The sequence below is a fragment of the Ovis canadensis genome, chromosome 24, assembly GCF_042477335.2.
Source record: "Ovis canadensis isolate MfBH-ARS-UI-01 breed Bighorn chromosome 24, ARS-UI_OviCan_v2, whole genome shotgun sequence".
NCBI classification, from domain to species: domain Eukaryota; kingdom Metazoa; phylum Chordata; class Mammalia; order Artiodactyla; family Bovidae; genus Ovis; species Ovis canadensis.
This window is the reverse complement of record NC_091268.1, coordinates 25,800,519-25,819,262: the sequence shown is the minus strand read 5'-3', so window position 1 is coordinate 25,819,262 and position 18,744 is coordinate 25,800,519. Positions and strand designations below refer to the sequence as shown.

Genomic DNA, 18,744 nt, shown 5'->3' with positions numbered 1-18,744 from the left:
CCCCAAAAATAAAGTCTGACACTGTTTCCACTGTTTCCCCATCTATTTCCCATGAAGTGATGGGACCAGATGCCATGACCTTTGTTTTCTGAATGTTGAGCTTTAAGCCAACTTTTTCACTCTCCTCTTTCACTTTCATCAAGAGGCTTTTTGGTTCCTCTTCACTTTCTGCCATAAGGGTTGTGTCATCTGCATATCTGAGGTTATGGAGATCTCTCCTGGCAATCTTGATTCCAGCTTGTGTTTCTTTCAGTCCAGCGTTTCTCATGATGTACTCTGCATAGAAATTAAATAAGCAGGGTGACAATATACAGCCTTGATGTACTCCTTTTCCTATTTGAAACCAGTCTGTTGTTCCATGTCCAGTTCTAACTGTTGCTTCCTGACCTGCATATAGGTTTCTCAAGAGGCAGGTTAGGTGGTCTGGTATTCCCATCCCTTTCAGAATTTTCCATAGTTTATTGGGATTCACACAGTCAAAGGCTTTGGCATAGTCAATCAAGCAGAAACAGATGTTTTTCTGGAACTCTCTTGCTTTTTCCATGATCCAGCGGATGTTGGCAATTTGATCTCTGGTTCCTCTGCCTTTTCTAAAACAAGCTTGAGCATCTGGAAGTTCACGGTTCACTTATTGCTGAAGCCTGACTTGGAGAATTTTGAGCATTACTTTACTAGCATGTGAGATGAGTGCAATTGTACGGTAGTTTGAGCATTCTTTGGCCTCTTAGCTACATGTTACTCCATAATAGTGATACATCATATTCATTACACATGTACTTCTAAGTTGGCCTCATAGCTAAATGTTATCTCAAATGATAAAGAACCTGCCTGCCAGTGCAGGAGACACAGGAGATCTGGGTTCAATTCCTGGGTCAGGAAGATCCCCTGGAGAAGGAAATGGCAACTCCATTTCCTAGTGTTCTTGTCTAGAGAATCTCATAGACAGAAGAGCCTGGTGGGCTGGCTACAGTCCATAGGGTTGCAAAGAGTTTGACATGAGTGAGGTGACTTAGCACGTGCTACATATATCACTTACTTAACCATGTCTTTGTTCATGGACATTTAGGTTGTTTTTAGTTTGGAGCTATTCCATATTCCATATTCCAATTCCAGGGTCCTCAGGGTGATTCCTCTTGTTGTCAACTAACTTTGTGTGTGCATCACAGGGACTACCAGGTTGTCCTTGGAAAACTAACTCTTAAAGTTGAGAATCCTGTGTCTCAATAGACCCAATGAGTGGAAAAGGGCAGTATTGTGCCAGATGCCCTACTGATTCCCCCATTCATTCATCTAACATTTATTAAGCACGTTTTCTATGCCAGGCATTATACTGAGCATTATAAATATAAAGAAGATGAACAAAAGATTCTAACCTCAAATTGCTCAGTCTTAGCACAACGATAATTATCAAGACACTGTAAATCAATTATACCTCAATTTAAACAGAGAAGAAAAAAAAAGAAAGCTTCTTCCTTTTCTATTTGGAGCAGTATCTCTACCCAGGCAGGTTAAGGCTTTTGAAAATCAACAGAGTGGATTCTTTCCTGAATAATTATCCTATTCAGGGACATCAATGACATAATGACATCAACTTTTCTAAGCTGCAGTCTTAGTAGTTTCTTTGTCCCTAGGAAAAATACACCAAAGAAACTCTGCTGATTTAATTAGATGTGAAGAACTAACCTATCAGTGATCACCCAGTGCCCTCAGGGTGATTCCTCTTGAAGTGTGATATCCGATGACATGGGGTTGGAGAAGGACACTGTGGTTCACTCTTTGAGTCAGCTGCTTGTGTTGACATTTTCCTAGCAGGAGGTTGGGGAGAGCAAATCTTGACTGTGAGAGCACTTCAGGCACTTTATTTTGGATACATTGTATTTTCTTCTTCTCCTGACTGATTCAACAGCAAAGGTGGCCTCCTATATATAAAAGAAGGTCTGTTTTTTATATCAATCATTGATATAGTCTCTGTAAACCTAAGGACAATCCACTTAACACCAAGTTTAAAGCGGAACATATACGATTCAGTGGAGTTTTCAGAGAACTATACTAACAGGCTGTAACAAGAACTTTGTATTAATGAGAGGAATAAATCCTCTGTTATTGGGGGGGGGGTCGGGATTTAGGTCCAGAAAATTTCAGGGAACATGAACCACAGACCTGTCCAGAAGCTTAAATCCAGCCTTGTGGTAATTGAGATTTCTGGTTTCTTTACATTTATAGGGTTCAGTTTCCCAAGTGTTATGTGTTAAAGAAACAAAGCAACCAGCAAATTTGCTAATTTCATATTAAACACAATTTCAAACCACTTTAGAGTAGCATTCATTCTCAAAGGTAACTGACAGCTTTGCTTTTGATTCGTCTCATTAGGCTGGGTCCTCTTTTATCCTTAAATCAGACATTTAAAATTAAAATTAAAATCTAGATTTGGGATCTTCACATAAGGTTCTTAAGAAACATTCTGTGTTCCCGCTTGTACGCCCTATAATTTCTATTGAGCAGGTTAGTTGCACTCTGTCTAGACTTCTTGGAGAAAAATAACAATATGTTTTTCTCGGTCTTGGGCTCCGCAAGGGAGAATTACAGGAAAACTTAACAGGTACCTTCCTACTTGAAGCAGTTGGATCTATATATTTATCTTTTGCCCGCCCCCCCCCCCCTTTTTCCATGTTTACCAAACGGCAATTGGCAGCAGTCAATAAAAGCACTTCGAGAAAATCTGAGCAAATTCGTCCATTCAAAAGAAAACCACTTCACCGGAAGGTGTACAATGAAGCACAAAAATAACCCTGTTAGGTGGGACTAGCTGGTTACATCATGGAATATGGTAATCCTCTATTTAATTTACAAAGCCCTTGGCCGAGAGGAGGAAGGGATGGAAAAGTTTGAGTGAAGGCTTTAAATGACTAGTCATACAGACAGTGAGTCACGGTAAGTTTCCAGTTAATAATCCCCTCTGCTGGGCTGGGCTTTATGAGCCACAAAGCAGTTTAAGTGGTAATGGCTCACAGTTTTATGGTCTCTTCTACCAAATGAATACAGAAAATGAAAGACGCCCTGAGTCGCCTTTGAAATGTAGGGCAAATTCAGACTGGGGGCAGGGAGGAGGAAGGTGGAATGAAAGAGAACGAGGTAGGATGCCTGTGAGGCAGGGAACGCAGAGGGCTGGTGAAACGAGAAGGGAACGATTTTCAGGAGTTGAAGGCTTTTCTCTCCACCTTGGAACTGCTGTCCACTTTCCCGCGTTCTGTGCAGAACAGCACGGAACTGGCCACCCCCGCGACCTGAAAGGCTAGCGGTCCGCCACCCAGAGCCGAGTCGCGCCTGGGCTCGCTCCCATCCCCGCCCCCACTCGGTGACAGGTGGGGCAGCCGTGCGGCAACCAGACCTCCGCCTCCTCGCGCTGCCTGCCGGGAGCCGGCGCCGCTTCCGGTTGCTGTCGGCCCCGAACTCCGACTCCCGTCGGCCCCCGGGAAAACCGCAGCGGTGTCGCGCGGGCGCTGCCGGAACTCGTAGTTTCGCCTTCTGCCGCGCTTCATAAGCGGAAACGGGGTCGCCCGGGGCCGAGAACTACCGAGGCGAAGGTACGGGTGGCGGCGAGGGGTCAAACCGCGCCGGGCGTGGGGTTGGCGCTGAGACCGTCGGAGGTGGTTGGGGCTGGGTGGGTGGAGATCAGCGCGCTCACACGAGGAGGGTTGAGTCGCCGCCGCCGCAGCCGTCGTCGTCGCGAGTGCGGAGTCGGGACTTGAGCTGCCGCCGCGACGACGCCGGGGATTGGGCCGCTAGCCCCCGGCCCTTCTGTCTTGCCGCTTTCTTGGGTCAGCGCGGCCTGCTCCTCCCCAGCCCGTCTCCCCCGCCTCCATTTCCCGCCCTCTCTTCACCACACACACGGCCCCCCCGATCATGGATCCCGGCAGTGGTGGCGGTGGCGGTGGCGGCGGCGGCGGCGGCGGGAGCAGCAGCAGCAGCGACTCGGCGCCCGACTGTTGGGACCAGGCGGACATGGAAGCTCCCGGGCCAGGCCCGTGCGGCGGCGCCGGCGGCCCCTTGGCGGCGGCGGCGGCCGAGGCCCAACGTGAGCACCTCAGCGCGGCCTTCAGCCGGCAGCTCAACGTCAACGCCAAGCCCTTCGTGCCCAACGTCCACGCCGCCGAGTTCGTGCCGTCCTTCCTGCGGGGCCCGACCCAGTCGCCGGCATCCCCAGCTGGCGCCGCAGCCAACAACCACGGAGCCGGCAGCGGCGCGGGAGGCCCTTCGGGTAAAGGGCCGGGATCAGCCCCCGGGACGGGAGGAAGCCGTGCTGCGAGGGCTGGGGCAGATGGCCTTGGGGCCGGAGCCCACTGGGACGGGGCCCGGGGTAGGATCGGGGGCGCGCCTCGCCCGGCAAGGGACGCGTGGCCGTGGGGCCGGGAGACACGTGGGGCGCTGACAGCGGCGCCGGCTGTCCTGGGTGGGGCGACCCAGGGCCGGGGAGGCGGCCTGCGTGGGGCGACCGCGGCGGGGTGGGGGGGCGGGAACAGGGTGCGGGGCGCACCGGTGAGGCCTGGGGTCCGCCTCTCACCGCCCCCCGCAGGGGCGCAGTTCCCTGCTGGGAAGTGGGAACCGTATGGGACGGAGAGCGAGTCAGTGCCACGAGGCCTAGAAGCCAGGACAGATGGAGCCAGGAGTCGGCCGGATGGGCGCTGAGAGCGCTGAGGAGTTGGGGCGGACGAAAGCTCGCGTTTTCCCTTCAACCTTGGGCCTAGGCGAGAGAGCTTCCCCCGCTGCAATGCCTGTTATCGAAAGGGTAATTACGTTTTAAATGTCCACGGACCCGAACAGTCCCGAAGGAATCCCAGGATGCATTGCAGCTCTGCCACCGGGCCGAAACTGTTGGCTGTCAATAGATCCTTAGCATTTTGTAAGATTGTGAAGTTAATAGAGTGTCCCAAAGTTAGAGTTCTATACTTAACATTAAATTGTGTAGGAAATGACGTTGATCTGTGTGCCCTTTTTCTGAAGTGGGACTTGGATTCTTCCCCTTAGTTGATGACACGTTTAGAATTTTTATTGCGTTAAAAATCGTTTGCCTCATTCAGGTTGCTTGGTGTATGTAACTCATTCTCTGTGTTCTTGTGTCAGGAGTTAGTCTGTTCAGACACCTGAGCATTTGTTAAAACTTCTTAGGAGTCATATGCAGTTTTGACCATGGCTAGTCGAGTGACTTTCTGTGACTTCAAGTGAAGTTTTCAAAAATCTCACTGTAGTTAGGCTGCTTAAGTGATAGCATGCTTTCAGGTACTGATTTTATTTTGTAGGAATGTCAAATGAGTGAACTTGATTCCTCTCTGAAGTTCTTTGTTGCCCTATTTCTTGGATAGGTAGACATTGTAAAAGTGCTCTAGGAGTTTAGTTTCTTCAGAAACTTTGCCTGCAGTTCTCTCTCTTGAGGCAAAAAGAGAGTTTGGGGAAATGCTTTTGGGCACACAGTTGGATTTAGTTATTTTATTGACTGGTATTTCTTTTACTTGTGTGAAGCTCTTGATGTTTTCCCTTTAAACAGAAGCTTAGCTTTGCTTACTACTTTGGTCTACATAAACTTCTTCACTTACCATCTCCTAAAAGTGCCTAGTTCCCCAAACCTTATCATGCAGGTTGCTCTTACCTGGCCATTTTCTTTTTTGACCCTCCCTTGTAAATCTGGAGTTACTAGTGTCACTGTGACTAGACCTGGGATTCCATTTCCAGCCTATGTAGCCATCAGCGAGTCAAGGGATGGCAGTCATTAGAGCAGTGGTCTGGAAGGGTGGTCATTCTTGAATGAGTAGGCATTGCCTCTTATGAAGGACTGTCTTTTCTCTTCCTGATACTTATTTGCTGATTTGAAGTTTTACTCTTAATCCTTTCCTCTGTGACACTGCCGGAAGTTGGAGATGTAGAATGTGTAGGGGAGTGGTTGTCCCTACCTTAGGGATCCCTACATTATGGTCAGTTTTTTCTTTTTTCTTTTTTTTTTTAATCAGAAACCCAATTTGGTGTTACTGACTCTTACTAGCTGTTTCTACAAAATGCCAGTTAATATTTAAAAAACAACTCATCCATCCTCTGTGGGATGTCTATTTGGAAAAGAATGGATGGTCCAGAGTTAATGTGGCACTATTGGATTGCATGTTCCAGCATAAATTCAGGCCCATAGATTATACCAGCATAAGAGCAAAGAACTATGTTTGGAAGAAGCAGGGAAGACATTGAAATGGCACTTAGGTTGAAATTTGTGAAGGGGAAGCCCATAAAGTGTGCAAGTATTTTTTTGTGAGGAAATCAACTGTAGGGCTAGCATGTTGTTAAGTCAGAGCTTCTGTTAAGTGTTCTTCTGTTGTTAAGTCATAGCTAAAACTGGTGGTGGATGTGTTTTTAAACTGGATACCAGGAGAGCTCTTGAAGGAGTCTAGAGGCAGAGCTCTATCACTAACGACTTTATTTAGTTATTTATGACTGCACTGGGTCTTCTTTCCTGTGCGCTGGCCTCCTCTTGTTGCGGAGCAGGGCCTGTAGGCCCGCAGGCTCAGTAGCTGTGGTGCAAAGACTTACTTGCTCCACCTCTTGTGGGGTCTTCCTGGACCAGGGTTTGAACCCAGGTCCCCTGCATTGGCAGGCAGATTCTTAAGCACAGGACCACCAGGGAAGCCCTAGAATCAACAGCTTTTAAAATGTACATGTGTAGGATGAGTATCGGTCATTCTCCTGAAAGAAGGCTAGTTTTTTCTTTTTCTTTCTTCCTTTTTTCTTTTCCCCCAGTGGTACTTGGAGCAACCAGTAAGGGGAGATGCTTTTGCATAAAAAGTCATCCACTTTCACTGGCAGGCTGCTAGTTAATCTTTATATCCAGCTATAGGATATCCTGAGTCACAGCTTGGGATTCAGTGTTGACCTTGGATCTCTGAAAATTTTTAACATAAGTTTCCAAAGAAATGATTAAGTAGAACCCATGTAAGTGTAATTACATGTAATTCATTTAAGTACAGTTCTCTCCAGATCCAAGTAAAATGGCTAAGTAATGGTCATTTAGAGTCCTTTAGATGAATGAAAATGTAGACAAGTGCTGTGTGTGCCAGAACAAATATTTTCTATAATTGAATGTACTTATTTTCAGTTCCAATTTGCACCAAGTTCAGGCTTTTTTATTGTTAAATGAGAAACAAGTTCAGCAGTGTTCATCAGGATTGGTTGATGTCTTGGTCTGTTTGGGCTGCTATAACAAAATACTGTAGACTTGGTAGCTTGTAAACAACAGAAGTTTATTGCCCACAGTCTGGAGCCTGGAAGTCTGAAACCAGGGTGCCAGCCTGGTTGGGTGAGGGCTCTCTTTCCTCTTCTGGATAACAGACTCCTGACTGACTGCTTTCTGTGTCCTCCCAGGGCTGAAGAGGCAAGGGAGTTCTCTGGGGGCCTCTTTTATAAAGGCACTAATCCCATTCATGAAGGCTGTGCCCTCATGGTCTAAGGCCACCCAAAGACTCCACCTAATACCATTACTTAGGGCATTAGGATTTCAACATACGAATTTGGGGAGGAACACAAAACAGGCCATAGAACTTGGCCAGAGCTTCTAAAGTAATGGTATAGAGTTCTATCATCCCTCCCGCATTGCCTCTCAAAACTGCCATTGTGAAATGGACATGGAGTAAAAACAGCAGTCCTCAGTAAATCCTTGTTGTTGTTTAGTCATTAAGTCATGTCCAACTCTTTGCGACCCTGTGGACTGTAGCCTGCCAGGCTCCTCTGTCCATGGAATTTCCCAGGCAAGGATACTGGAGTGGGTTGCCATTTCTTTCTCCAGGGAATCCAAGAATAAATCCATGTCCTCTGCACTGGCAGGTGGATTCTTTACTGGTGATCCACCAGGGAAGCCAGTTAGTCCTTAGAAGGGGTTTAAGTCACTTGGTGGATGCTGTTATTTACTGAAATTTCCCAAAGGTGACTGACCTCTTCTGGGCCACCAGAGTAGAGAAGATACAGACTCAAAGTAATAGTCGTTTTGTCCTGAAGGGCTCTTACACTTTTTTGTGTTAAAGAATACCAGTTGACTGACACTTAAGTATAAAGAGATGGTAGATATGGTTGCCCCTTTGTTTTCCTTGTAATTGTTCTGCAGTAACAATTGTAATAGAAAGGACTTTTCAGATGAGACAGTGAATGGAATAAGTGGGCTGAAGAGATCAGAAAAAGTATTGTTCCTGGAGTATTATTTCTTTTCCTACTGCGTCATACTGATTATTAGAGATCATTCCATTGTGGCTCTCGTTTCATGATTTTACATGTGGAGTGGCTCAGATATGGGGGTTCAGGGAACAAGTGAGGGCATCCACTAGGGCTGCACCATGTTGAGCAGCTGTTTCAACTGTTAGAAACTTTGTTTGGGAATAAATTTGATTTTTTATTTATTTGGTCACGTTGCTGCTTGTTGGATCTTAGTTCCCCCTGATGTGGAAGCATGGAGTCCTGACCACTGCACTGCTAGGGAATTCCCATGGGAATTTTAGAGCAGGTTTTATTCACTGCTTTTTTTTTTTGCTTTTGTTTATTTTTCACTTTTTTTCTGGAATTGTACCGCATGAAAAGATGATGAAAACATCATGCCGTGTTGGGAAATATTGTAGAGAACACATTTTGAGCCTTGTTTTGTTTGCTGGGAGGAAATGTCTTAAAGTGTTAAAATAGTGCTGTCTTTCTAATTGGAGAGGAAGGAATGAAAAAGAGATTTGATCATCTTTCCTGGTGAGTTAGCTGTATCGGAATGGAATTTTTCGAGATGTGAATCTCTGGTTTTGCTCAGGTATGTGTATGGCAGTTAATGAACAGACATTGCCTGCCTGCAGAAGGCAGGATGCTGTGCTAGGCACTCAAAGTGATACCACCAAGATGGTAAGTGATTCTCAAGGAGTCCAGAAAGGGATCAGATACCCAGTCTACTCAATTGGAAGACGCTTCATGGTAAGAGGGCCACACACAGAGTGCAGAGAGAGGGCTTTCAAAGCTGGGAAGCACCACAGGTCCCCTTATATAAATAATTTCACTTGTGTCACCCTAATCATAAAACCACAGATCTGTTTTCTACTAAGTGTCCTCTGTGACTATCCGAGGTACAGTTAACATAAAATTCACCTTTCTTGTATTTCTGTACTTCAAGTTTCCTAGGAATTTGCTAGAGTACCAGTCATCTTTACTTGTAAGTAAGTGTTAGTCGCTCAGTCATGTCCGACTCTTTTTCGACCCCATTGACTGCCAGCCTCCTCCATCCATGGGGTTTTCCAGGCAAGAATACTGGAGTGGGTTGCCAGTTCCTTCTCCAGGGGATCTTCCAGACCCAGGGATCAATCCCGCGTCTCCGGTATTCAGGCAAACGCTGTACCATGTGAGTTACCAGGAGAGCACACTTCTAAGTAAAGACTTGTTTATTTTTTATTAAACATGGGTGAGTTACTTTGATTCTGGCTCCTTATTTAGAATTTTATCATTTGAATTCACAGTTCTTAAAATTTTGAGAGAAGCCAGATTTTGGCTACTTGTTGTTCTGAGGTCCTCATAATCCTTTTTTAGCTGTCAGTTGATGGTTCATACCGAAACTTCTTAAGAGTTTTATTCCTGCTTTTGGTAGATTTTAATGAAGTGTGGCTGGGCTACAGATGTGTTGTTGGTTTTTTCATAAATGACTTTGTTCTAAGGAAAGGTTAGGTGTTACATTACTACTCCAAGTTAAACCAATCCCCATCATACTCTCCTTCCTAGGTGAGAGGAACACTTAGCAAGGATTTTTTGAGCTAGCCTTGTCTGAGAGTGGTCAAACCTAATTCCAGACCATATTCTAAGTAACTGTATTCCTCTTCACTTGAAATAAAAAAAGCATACCTTAGCAAACTACTGTGTATAAAATAACCTACAAGGATATATTGTACAGCATAGAGAATTCAGCCAGTGTTTTATAATAATTCTAGAGTATAACCTTTAAAAATTGGAATCACACACAAAAAATTTTGAGTCACTGTGTTGTACATCCAAAACTTATACAATATTGTGTATCAGCTATCGCTCAATTTATTTTAAAAAGTACATACCTTAGAATGTCATCAGGTTGCCTGTTTTTGTAGAACTCCAGTAGGAGTTCTTATAGTACTACTAAGCAGTCTGTGCCCATCTCCTTTGTGGTGTTTGGTTTCACGTGGATGGTATTCTGTTATCTTTGTACTTTTTTGTGGTATCTGAAATTTAATATCTTCTTCTTTTTGCAGCAGATAGTATATAAATTATAAAGACTATCCTTTAGCATTGTTTGAAAAATAGAGTAGAACTTAAGTTATTCTACAGAAAAGCTGTATCAGGTTGCTGTTGCTTTAGTGACTGAGTAAATAGGTTCTTTAGAGTGTTAGGACCAGAGATGACCTGGCAGTAATAATAAGAGATGCTGAGTGAATGCCTAAGGTCACTCACAGACTTAAAGACACAGTTGAGCCTAGAATCCAAATTTGCCAGTTGCTAATTTAGTGCTTTCCACCACACCATGCTGTTTAATAATGGCAAAAAAAGGGAGCATGCCCAGAGCTAATTACTACAAATGGATCTTCTGAGAGAGAGGCCCTGGAATTTGCCTTTCTTACATTTCATCCTTAAAAGTTTCTATAATCATTATGGGACATTGAAATGCTTATTATAATAATAAATTTATTGAGCAGTTACCACTCGGTTAAAATGCCCTTCACAACAACCTCTTGGGGTATAGATACTGATGGCCTATTTTTACAGATAAGAAAATTAAGTTTCAGAGAAGCTAAATAAATAGGGGATGTGACATCCATGAATAAACGGAGGAGTTGGGATTGGAACCTAGATCTGATTCCCAAGCTTATCCTACCAATAGTAACTCCTTGCAATTGGAAGTTACACCGTCTGTTGGCTGAGACACTGTTTGAGACACGGGGCTTATGAGTGTGTGCGCCACGGCACTGCCTCCATGTTCTTTCTCAGCAGTAGCTGGGTACACATCATGAGTAGGCAATGCTCTAAGTTTTAGAATTTTATTATTTTAGTTTTTGGCTGTGCTGGGTCTTTGTTGCTGTGCAGGCTTTTCTCTAGTTGTGAGTGGAGGCTACTCCCTAGTTGCGGTTCAGGCTTCTGATTGCAGTGGCTTCTCGGTGGCTCACGAGCTTCAGCAGTTGCAGCAAATAGGCTCAGTAGTTGTGGAATGCATGGGCTTAGTTCCCAAGACCAGCGAGCAAACCTGTGTCTCCTGCATTGGCAGGCAAATTCTTTACCACTGAGCCACCAGTGAAGCCCGCAATGCTCTAATTTAAAGTAACATTTTGAAATTATTTAAAACATTTCAGGAAATGATGTAAAATAAACAGCTGTGATCACCACTATCTGTAACATTGTGCCTTTTTTATTTTTAGAGGGTTAGGTAGTTAAAGCAAAACCATGGGCTCTTGTACATGTTCTGCAGGCTTTTCTTTCTGATGGCTGCTTTTACTATTTTCCAGTGTTGTCTGGGAGAAAATGCCTCAGCTTTTGTGAGACCATGTGGGCACCTGTGTGCCAGGGAATTTTAGTTCCTTACTCAAACTGTTTTTAACATCTCTTGGATATTGTTTCTCTAACTCCTTTAGAAAATTGGCACATATGAAATTGTTCTGAACCCTACTGCTGAAGTTAATTCAATAAAAATTAAGTGTGTATTTATTCTATACAGTATACTGTGCCTACCTGTGGAGACAACATAGAGGAAAAAGTCTCCATGTTTCAGAAAACCAGTCATTCTAGAAGTCCATAATCTCCTAAGGAATAAGAACTAAGCTGTGTATGTGTGTGGATCTATAATTGAAAGAGGGTCATATCTTAGAGGAGTCAAGAAGCCATCTTATTAGCCCTTCAGGTGGAGAGTGGTTGGAGAATAGGGCAAAGTGGAAAACCAGATAAGGCAAGTTCATAGGGCAACTGAAGTGACTCCTTCAGAGGAGCCAGAACTGCACATGTGGGTATTTAATTTTAAAACTAAAATCTAAAATTCAGTTCCTCAGTCACAGTAGCCACCTTTCAAGTGCTCAATAGCCACATGTGGTAGTGGCTATTATCACAGCACAGATATTTCTATCATTGTAGAAACTCAGAATCGTCACACTGTTTACCAGATCTGTGCAGTGTGGGACACTTGTTACTTCTGTGACAGCACTGAAGTTGTTTTTATTTTTCTTTAATGAACACACCATTTAGCTAACAGGAGTAAGATATTTTAGTTAAGATGGCATTATAAATAGCTGTTTTAGTATGTAAAGGGGATTTGAGACTGGTTTTATAGCTAAAGCAGTACAAATTTAACTTGCTGATTTATGAAATAGATGGATTAAGCACTTTTTGAGAATTGGTCATCATTTATGTTTAAAATATGTAGCTTAAATTAAAACATAGCTTTCATTACCTGCCACATGTATGGTCTTGACTAACTTGTGCTGTCCTTACTATATGCTGGCAAAATAGGAGTTGCCATGTTGAAGTCCTTTGATCCATGATTGTATCTTTAAATTTTTTGTATTAAAAAGAAATCTATATAACATAAAATTAACCATTTTAGAGTGAATAATTCATGGCATTTAAAACATTCTCAGTGTTGTAAAAACTGTCACCTCTGTCTAGTTCCAAAGCATTTTCGCCACCCCTTCCCATTTCCTTTTCCTTCCAGCTTCTGGTAACCACCAATCTGCTTTTTGCTCTCTGGATTTACCTATTCTGAATATTTCATGGAAGTGGAATGGTATAACATGGGACCTTTTGTGACTGGCTTATTTTACCATGATCATATTTAACTAGCAGTTTTAAGACCCAGATTATCATCTGTGTTAAAACACAGGCAGTATTGTTGTCTGGCTGTCTTTTGGTAAAATCATGTTTTAAAAATTGTAATAATTTCACCACAATTATTACTTTCTCCTTTTAACTTAAGGTGTGGCAGTTTTAATCACTTGTACACTCTGATAACGTTCCTACTTTATTAGAATTATTCCTTCGAATACTCAATAAGAATGTGTGTCTGAACATGGAGATACCATTGGAATATATGAAACCATAATGTCATTCCTTGGGAGGGTTTTCTTCTCTTTCACTGATAGGTATGAACTATGCAAGACTTGAGAAATCAAGTGCTAATAATCCTGTTTGCTAACCATGAACAAAGGACTTTGGGTCTAGTAGAATTCTAAGCCCAGGATTACTAGTAGCCAGTAAAATCTGGATGTGATGTGCATGGTGAATAAGACCAGAGTGAAATGAACAAGAAGGGCGTACATGAACGTGTAAAGCCTGGGTACACGATATTGAGAAGCTTAAATTTAAGGAACATCTTGTTATATGTGATTTTTCTGCTTTATTAATTCCCAAAACATCAGTTTGCAAATGTCACCAGCATTACCAATAAGTTTATAACATCTTCTGAGGTCTGAATGCATATCATTAGGTGTATATTAAGCACTTGATTGCTTTTGGTACTTTGTCTCTAAGCTTCATAAACTTAAGACAAATATTCAATAAAAGTAAGACATCTTGAAAAATAAAACCATGAACAGATTTTGCATTATGCATCCATGGGGGTGAACTCATGACTGAGGTCACTGTCAGGAGAAGTGCCTTACAGCCTAACACATATGTTGTGTATTTGTAAGTTTAACAGTTGCTTCTAGAACTAGGTGGTCAGGTGTATGTACTATTTCATTTTATAAAGCTCAGTTGCAGTTTGGGTTATCTTACTAAGTGACAGGAGAGTCTACTATACCAGTTATCTTAGTCTTTTCCTGCCTTAGAATATATGTATATCATCATTTATTCAGTTCACTTTTTCTGAGTGATTTTCAACAGGGGCCATCTGAGGAAGGGCAGGATGGTACTTATATAACCTGAAAAAGCCTACTTGAGTCTGATACCATCTGAATGTTAGATGGTAGTTGTCTATTTCATAGGGTTTTCAGGGGAATTAGAAGAGACAGCAGTTAGTACATAAGGGCTCAGGAAAGGTTAACTGGAATTAGGGTAATTTGCCACCAACTCCCTCCCACCTCCAGCACTTGGGGAGTGTTTCTTAATCCCTGTCTAGACCATAATAGACTCAGTACGTTAGTTGATAGAATTGATACTCAGTCCATGTTAGGAGGTAGAGACTCATTTGTTGAATATCTAAGTGCCATGCGTTATTTGATAACAAATTATTTTTTCATTTAATCCTGTCTGGCAGATGGCATGTCATCTTCATCACTCCAGTGAAATAACTGTATCTGAAAACTAACAAATGACAAGCCAGGATTTCAAGCCAGGAATCAGCTCAGTTCTGTCCTTCTGCTACTACCCTGTGCCGCCTCTTCCATTCCTAGGGTGGCATATGAACTTGACTTCTTCTGAAAATTGAGTAATTTTTCCTTATCTTAACCTATAAGCTTTTCTTAATAGAAAAACCAAAAAAAAAAGAAAAACTAATCTATATTGTATCTGAAGTACAGTTCCTTTTACTTTGTGGACTGAGTTCAAAGGATTTTTCCCCCCCAGATCCTGTCAAAATACCCTGTTAATCACATAGGGTGGGGTCATCTTAGACTTTTTATTATTCCTCCCTGCCCCTGTCGGATCTTTGCTCCCTTTATCTTTGCACTGCTGAGCTCCTTCTCTGGTTGTGCCACTCGTTTGCTCTGATGGCACACTTTCTTGTAAGTGGTGGTGTTGGTCTTTCTGACTTGTATCTTTACCTCTCTGGTTCATTTGTGTACTACCATAGAATGATCTCCCTAAGTCACACTTGGCATGTCACTTCCTTCCTCAAAAAAAATCGGTTGCCCTCGACCTTTCAGGGACAGGAATTTCTTTCTTTCCTTCTTTTCTTTTTTTGGCCATGCAGTCTCGGTTCCCTGAGCAGAGACTGAACCTAGGGCTGTGGCAGTGAAAGCCTAATAGGCCACCAGGGAACTCTCAGGAATTAACTTTTTTCAGCACTTCATGTTGTTGGAGATTGGGCCCCAAGCTTTTTGTTGACTTACTTCCTGGGCACTGATTTTATGAGACTGATGTGCTGCCTACTGTGCTAAGGAGGCAGACTGGACACTGATTTAAATGTGAGTCTTGCAGGTTAAGAAGTCACTGTTCTTTATTGGTGTGGAGGATTCATGTGACTTCAGATTCTCTGATGTCTTTTTGCCTCTTGTAGATTCTTTAAAGCAAGAGTACTGAGGTATTGAAGTATTTAGTATAAAAAATTAATGTATGGACTGGGATATTAGTGTATATTTCACATACATCTCCTCCAGTGATGTCAAAAATTTGTAATGTGATAGTTATGGAAACTGGGTTATTGCTTGACCTTAGAATTCTAATACAGGACAAAACTAGCATCATTATAACCACTTTTTCTGAGATGATGTAAGGGCCTGGATGCATTCCAGAGACTATATACAATGCCCTTTTCATTTTATTGGTATCAAATAGAATTTATTTAAGGATCTTGATAACATGTATTATAGAATCTTAACAAAGACTAATCAGTACTTCTTGGGCTAGAGAATCTAGAGTAGTAATGTGTATTTGTTGAGTAAAATCTAATTTGGGCTGGGCTGCAGGTTACTTTTACAGTATCTGTAAAGGAAAAGTTTATGAAGTAGAGTCAGAATAAACATGCTTTTGTGAATACATTTCAATTACTGAAAATGTGTTAAAATTGGCTGTAGCTGGTAGATTTTTTTTAGGTTAAACAGATGTGTAATTTGAAAGCCTGGGTTAGTTGTCATTGTTCTGAATTATTGAGGTTTTTGTTTTGTTATTGAACTTCTGTTTTTCCTGTTTCTTAAAAGATAAGTAAAATGGATGTATAGGTCTCAATTTTTAATAGAGCTTATTTCTGTTAAACAGCACCTGTGGAATCTTCTCAAGAGGAACAGTCATTGTTGTGTGAAGGTAATTTTCTATGATGTGACTCTTTGAACAACTAATTGAGAAAGCATTAAATTGTCTGTGGTGTGTAAATCTAGATAGTGTTTTGTAAATATATATCTCAATTTCTTGTCTAGGTTCAAATTCAGCTGTTAGCATGGAACTTTCAGAACCTATTGGTAAGAAAATTTCTGACCATATTAATACAGTAATATGAAACTCTTTCAGTCTCTCAAGATTTAAGGTACAAATGTTTAAGTGTTATCATTATTATAATGCCTACATTTAAAACTACAATGACAACTGAGTCTTTGCCATTAGGATTTAGCAAGCAGAGCTAATGCAGCATTAACACTGCCATGATAAATTTAGTGATGGCAAATAAAAAGAATCAAGTGGAGGAAATGCTAAATCAGTTTGAATAGGTGTACTTAATTTACATTTGTGAAAATTTTCTTCCATTTTGTAACTTTCTTACCCTTAAGCGTTTCATATTCCCAAGGTGTTCAATAACATTGATACTGAAGTTTTACTACTTCCAAAGGAAAAACAGAAATCTAAATCTTTGCACTTTTTTGTATTCTGATTTTGAACTTCCCCTTTTCTGTCAGGACATCTTGATGCCAGAATAATTGGGCTGTTGGGAGTGTTAGATGTCCTATTCATATTTTGTTCGTCCTTATGAAGATGAAGCTCCATTAAAATAGTCTCTCCTAATCTGAGTCAGAGCTCTGATGTCACCTGTGAGGCCAGCTTGTCTGTGTGTATTACTAGATGTTAGGATATGGAACTGAATATGTTAAGTTCTGTTTGTTGTTTAAAAGCATCTGTGTTTTAATGTATAGATAGATGATAAACCTTTTTCAGAATACTAAACTAAAATGTTTTATTTCAGTAGAAAATGGGGAGACAGAGATGTCCCCAGAAGAATCATGGGAGAACAAAGAAGAAATAAGTGAAGCAGAGCCAGATGGTGGTTCTTTGGGAGATGGAAGGCCCGCAGAGGAAAGTGCCCAGGAAATGATGGAGGAGGAAGAGGAAATACCAAAACCTAAATCTGTGGCTGCGCCGCCAGGCGCTCCTAAGAAGGAACACGTAAATGTCGTATTCATTGGGCACGTAGGTGAGTTGCACTTGTAGCAATGATAAGAAATGACCAAAGTTACTGAATCCATCAGACAGAGAACATCTTATTTAGCTACTTGAAGTATTTAGTGAAACTGAACTAATCTAAAACGTCTTGATTTTTAACTCAATAGATTTTTTAGCTGGCAGAACATTGCCAGCAGTGTATTCTTGGAAGCTGTGGTGGCATGGTAGCTGGAAGAAAATAAGTATATTTGTATGTGATACATAATTGGTCTATAGGCCACTGGTGATGGCTCAGCCTGTTATGACATCTGTTAGTCAATATATTTTTTTAAAGTCTATTTTTTTGTGTGAAAAGAAAATAACAGAATTATGTACCCTGTTTTCTTTCCTTTCTCTTATCTCTGCCTTCTTTTGAATTTGATGATACACCATTCTGCTCTTTTTAGTAGCAAGAACTTTGAAATTTGTAAAGGAACACCTATATTGGCTAAAAGTGCAAAGCATACTACCTAAATGTAGTTCAGGGGTCTTGGCTACTTTTGTTCTCCTTCTGAGGCTCCCCTTGGGTAATTCATATTATCAGTAAAGTAGTCCTAAGTTACTATAGAGCTGCAGGGGGGGGTCTTAGATTCAAGGAGAGAAGGTAACTAACCGGAACTTCTGACCCAGATTCTATTCTTTGCAGTCGCTTTTGCAAGCTGTAATTAGGTATTTTAAATGGGCCTTTGGTTGTGTTCCTATATAGTCCTTGTGTTTTGGTTTGACTACACCTTTGATTTGCCTGTTGTTGATCATGTTGTTACTTTCAGATGCTGGCAAGTCAACCATTGGAGGACAAATAATGTAAGTATATTTTTTGTTAAATACCTTTTGTTATCACTGTAAGCCTCTCATGAAACCTTAATTAAATGTATTTCTAAAAGCTGTCTTTTAGATTTGTTAATAAAAAGTAATATAGAACCCTAGATTATAAGAAATTTTACTTTGTTTTAAATATAATTTTCTTGGGAATAATGAATCTGGGGGAACTGGTGTTTCCTTATTCATCAACTCCTTGAATATATGTGGATTTAATCAGAATGTCTGGCTAACATGCTTTTTTTTTCTTTTTTATCATAAATAGAAGGTATCTAGGTATGAAAATGCCATGGTTGATGTTTAGTGATGTGTTCTAGAATTGAAAAATATTTTAATTAAAATATCTTTTTAATCTCTCCTAAAGTAGACTCATTTCTTTAAGCTGTTATCTTAAAGGATAACGGAGGGTCTAGACGGCATATCTTCATTGTCTTGCTTTGTTAAGAAATCTTAATCAGTAAATTTGCTAGTTACTGCTGAAAATTTCTACAACAGATCCTAAAGCAGGCTATTATACAGGAATTCTTACCTAAGACTCTGTGGAAAGAAGTGGCAGGCCCATTTGATGTTGTGTTTTAGGAGAGTGTATATTTTTTGATTTAGATGACTATTGAGAACACCCAGAGACAGAAGCTTAGAAAAGGATTTGATTTGGATAGAGTCAAGGGAAGCAATTAGGTATTACTAAGGAATTATTTTAAAATTACGATCTCATTTTGACTAGTATGTTTTAAATATTAAATAGTAAGACTTAATTGCTTGGCTAGCACTCAGAATTCCTTTCTTTTATGTTAGTATTTACATTTGCTGTTTAAAAAAAAAACAGTTATTTTGAAATAATTTTAGACTTATAGAAAGGTTCCA

At 41.4% G+C, this 18,744-nt stretch overlaps 1 protein-coding gene across 3 annotated transcripts in view; it reads left to right on the top strand.

Annotated features, from left to right (window-relative positions):
- The first annotated feature begins 3,349 nt into the window (after nt 1-3,349).
- The window catches only part of GSPT1 (G1 to S phase transition 1), a 33,387-nt gene continuing 17,992 nt past the window's right edge, over nt 3,350-18,744 (top strand). The window contains exons 1-5 of one of the 3 annotated variants that reach the window (XM_069569981.1): nt 3,350-3,584; nt 15,910-15,954; nt 16,068-16,109; nt 16,826-17,053; nt 17,832-17,865. In XM_069569981.1, coding sequence (XP_069426082.1) covers nt 16,088-16,109; nt 16,826-17,053; nt 17,832-17,865 — 284 coding nt within the window. In that variant the 5' untranslated portion in view covers nt 3,350-3,584; nt 15,910-15,954; nt 16,068-16,087. Of the gene's footprint in view, nt 4,259-15,909; nt 15,955-16,067; nt 16,110-16,825; nt 17,054-17,831; nt 17,866-18,744 lie in introns of all 3 variants that reach the window. The other 2 variants (XM_069569978.1, XM_069569980.1) reach the window with 2 other exon arrangements.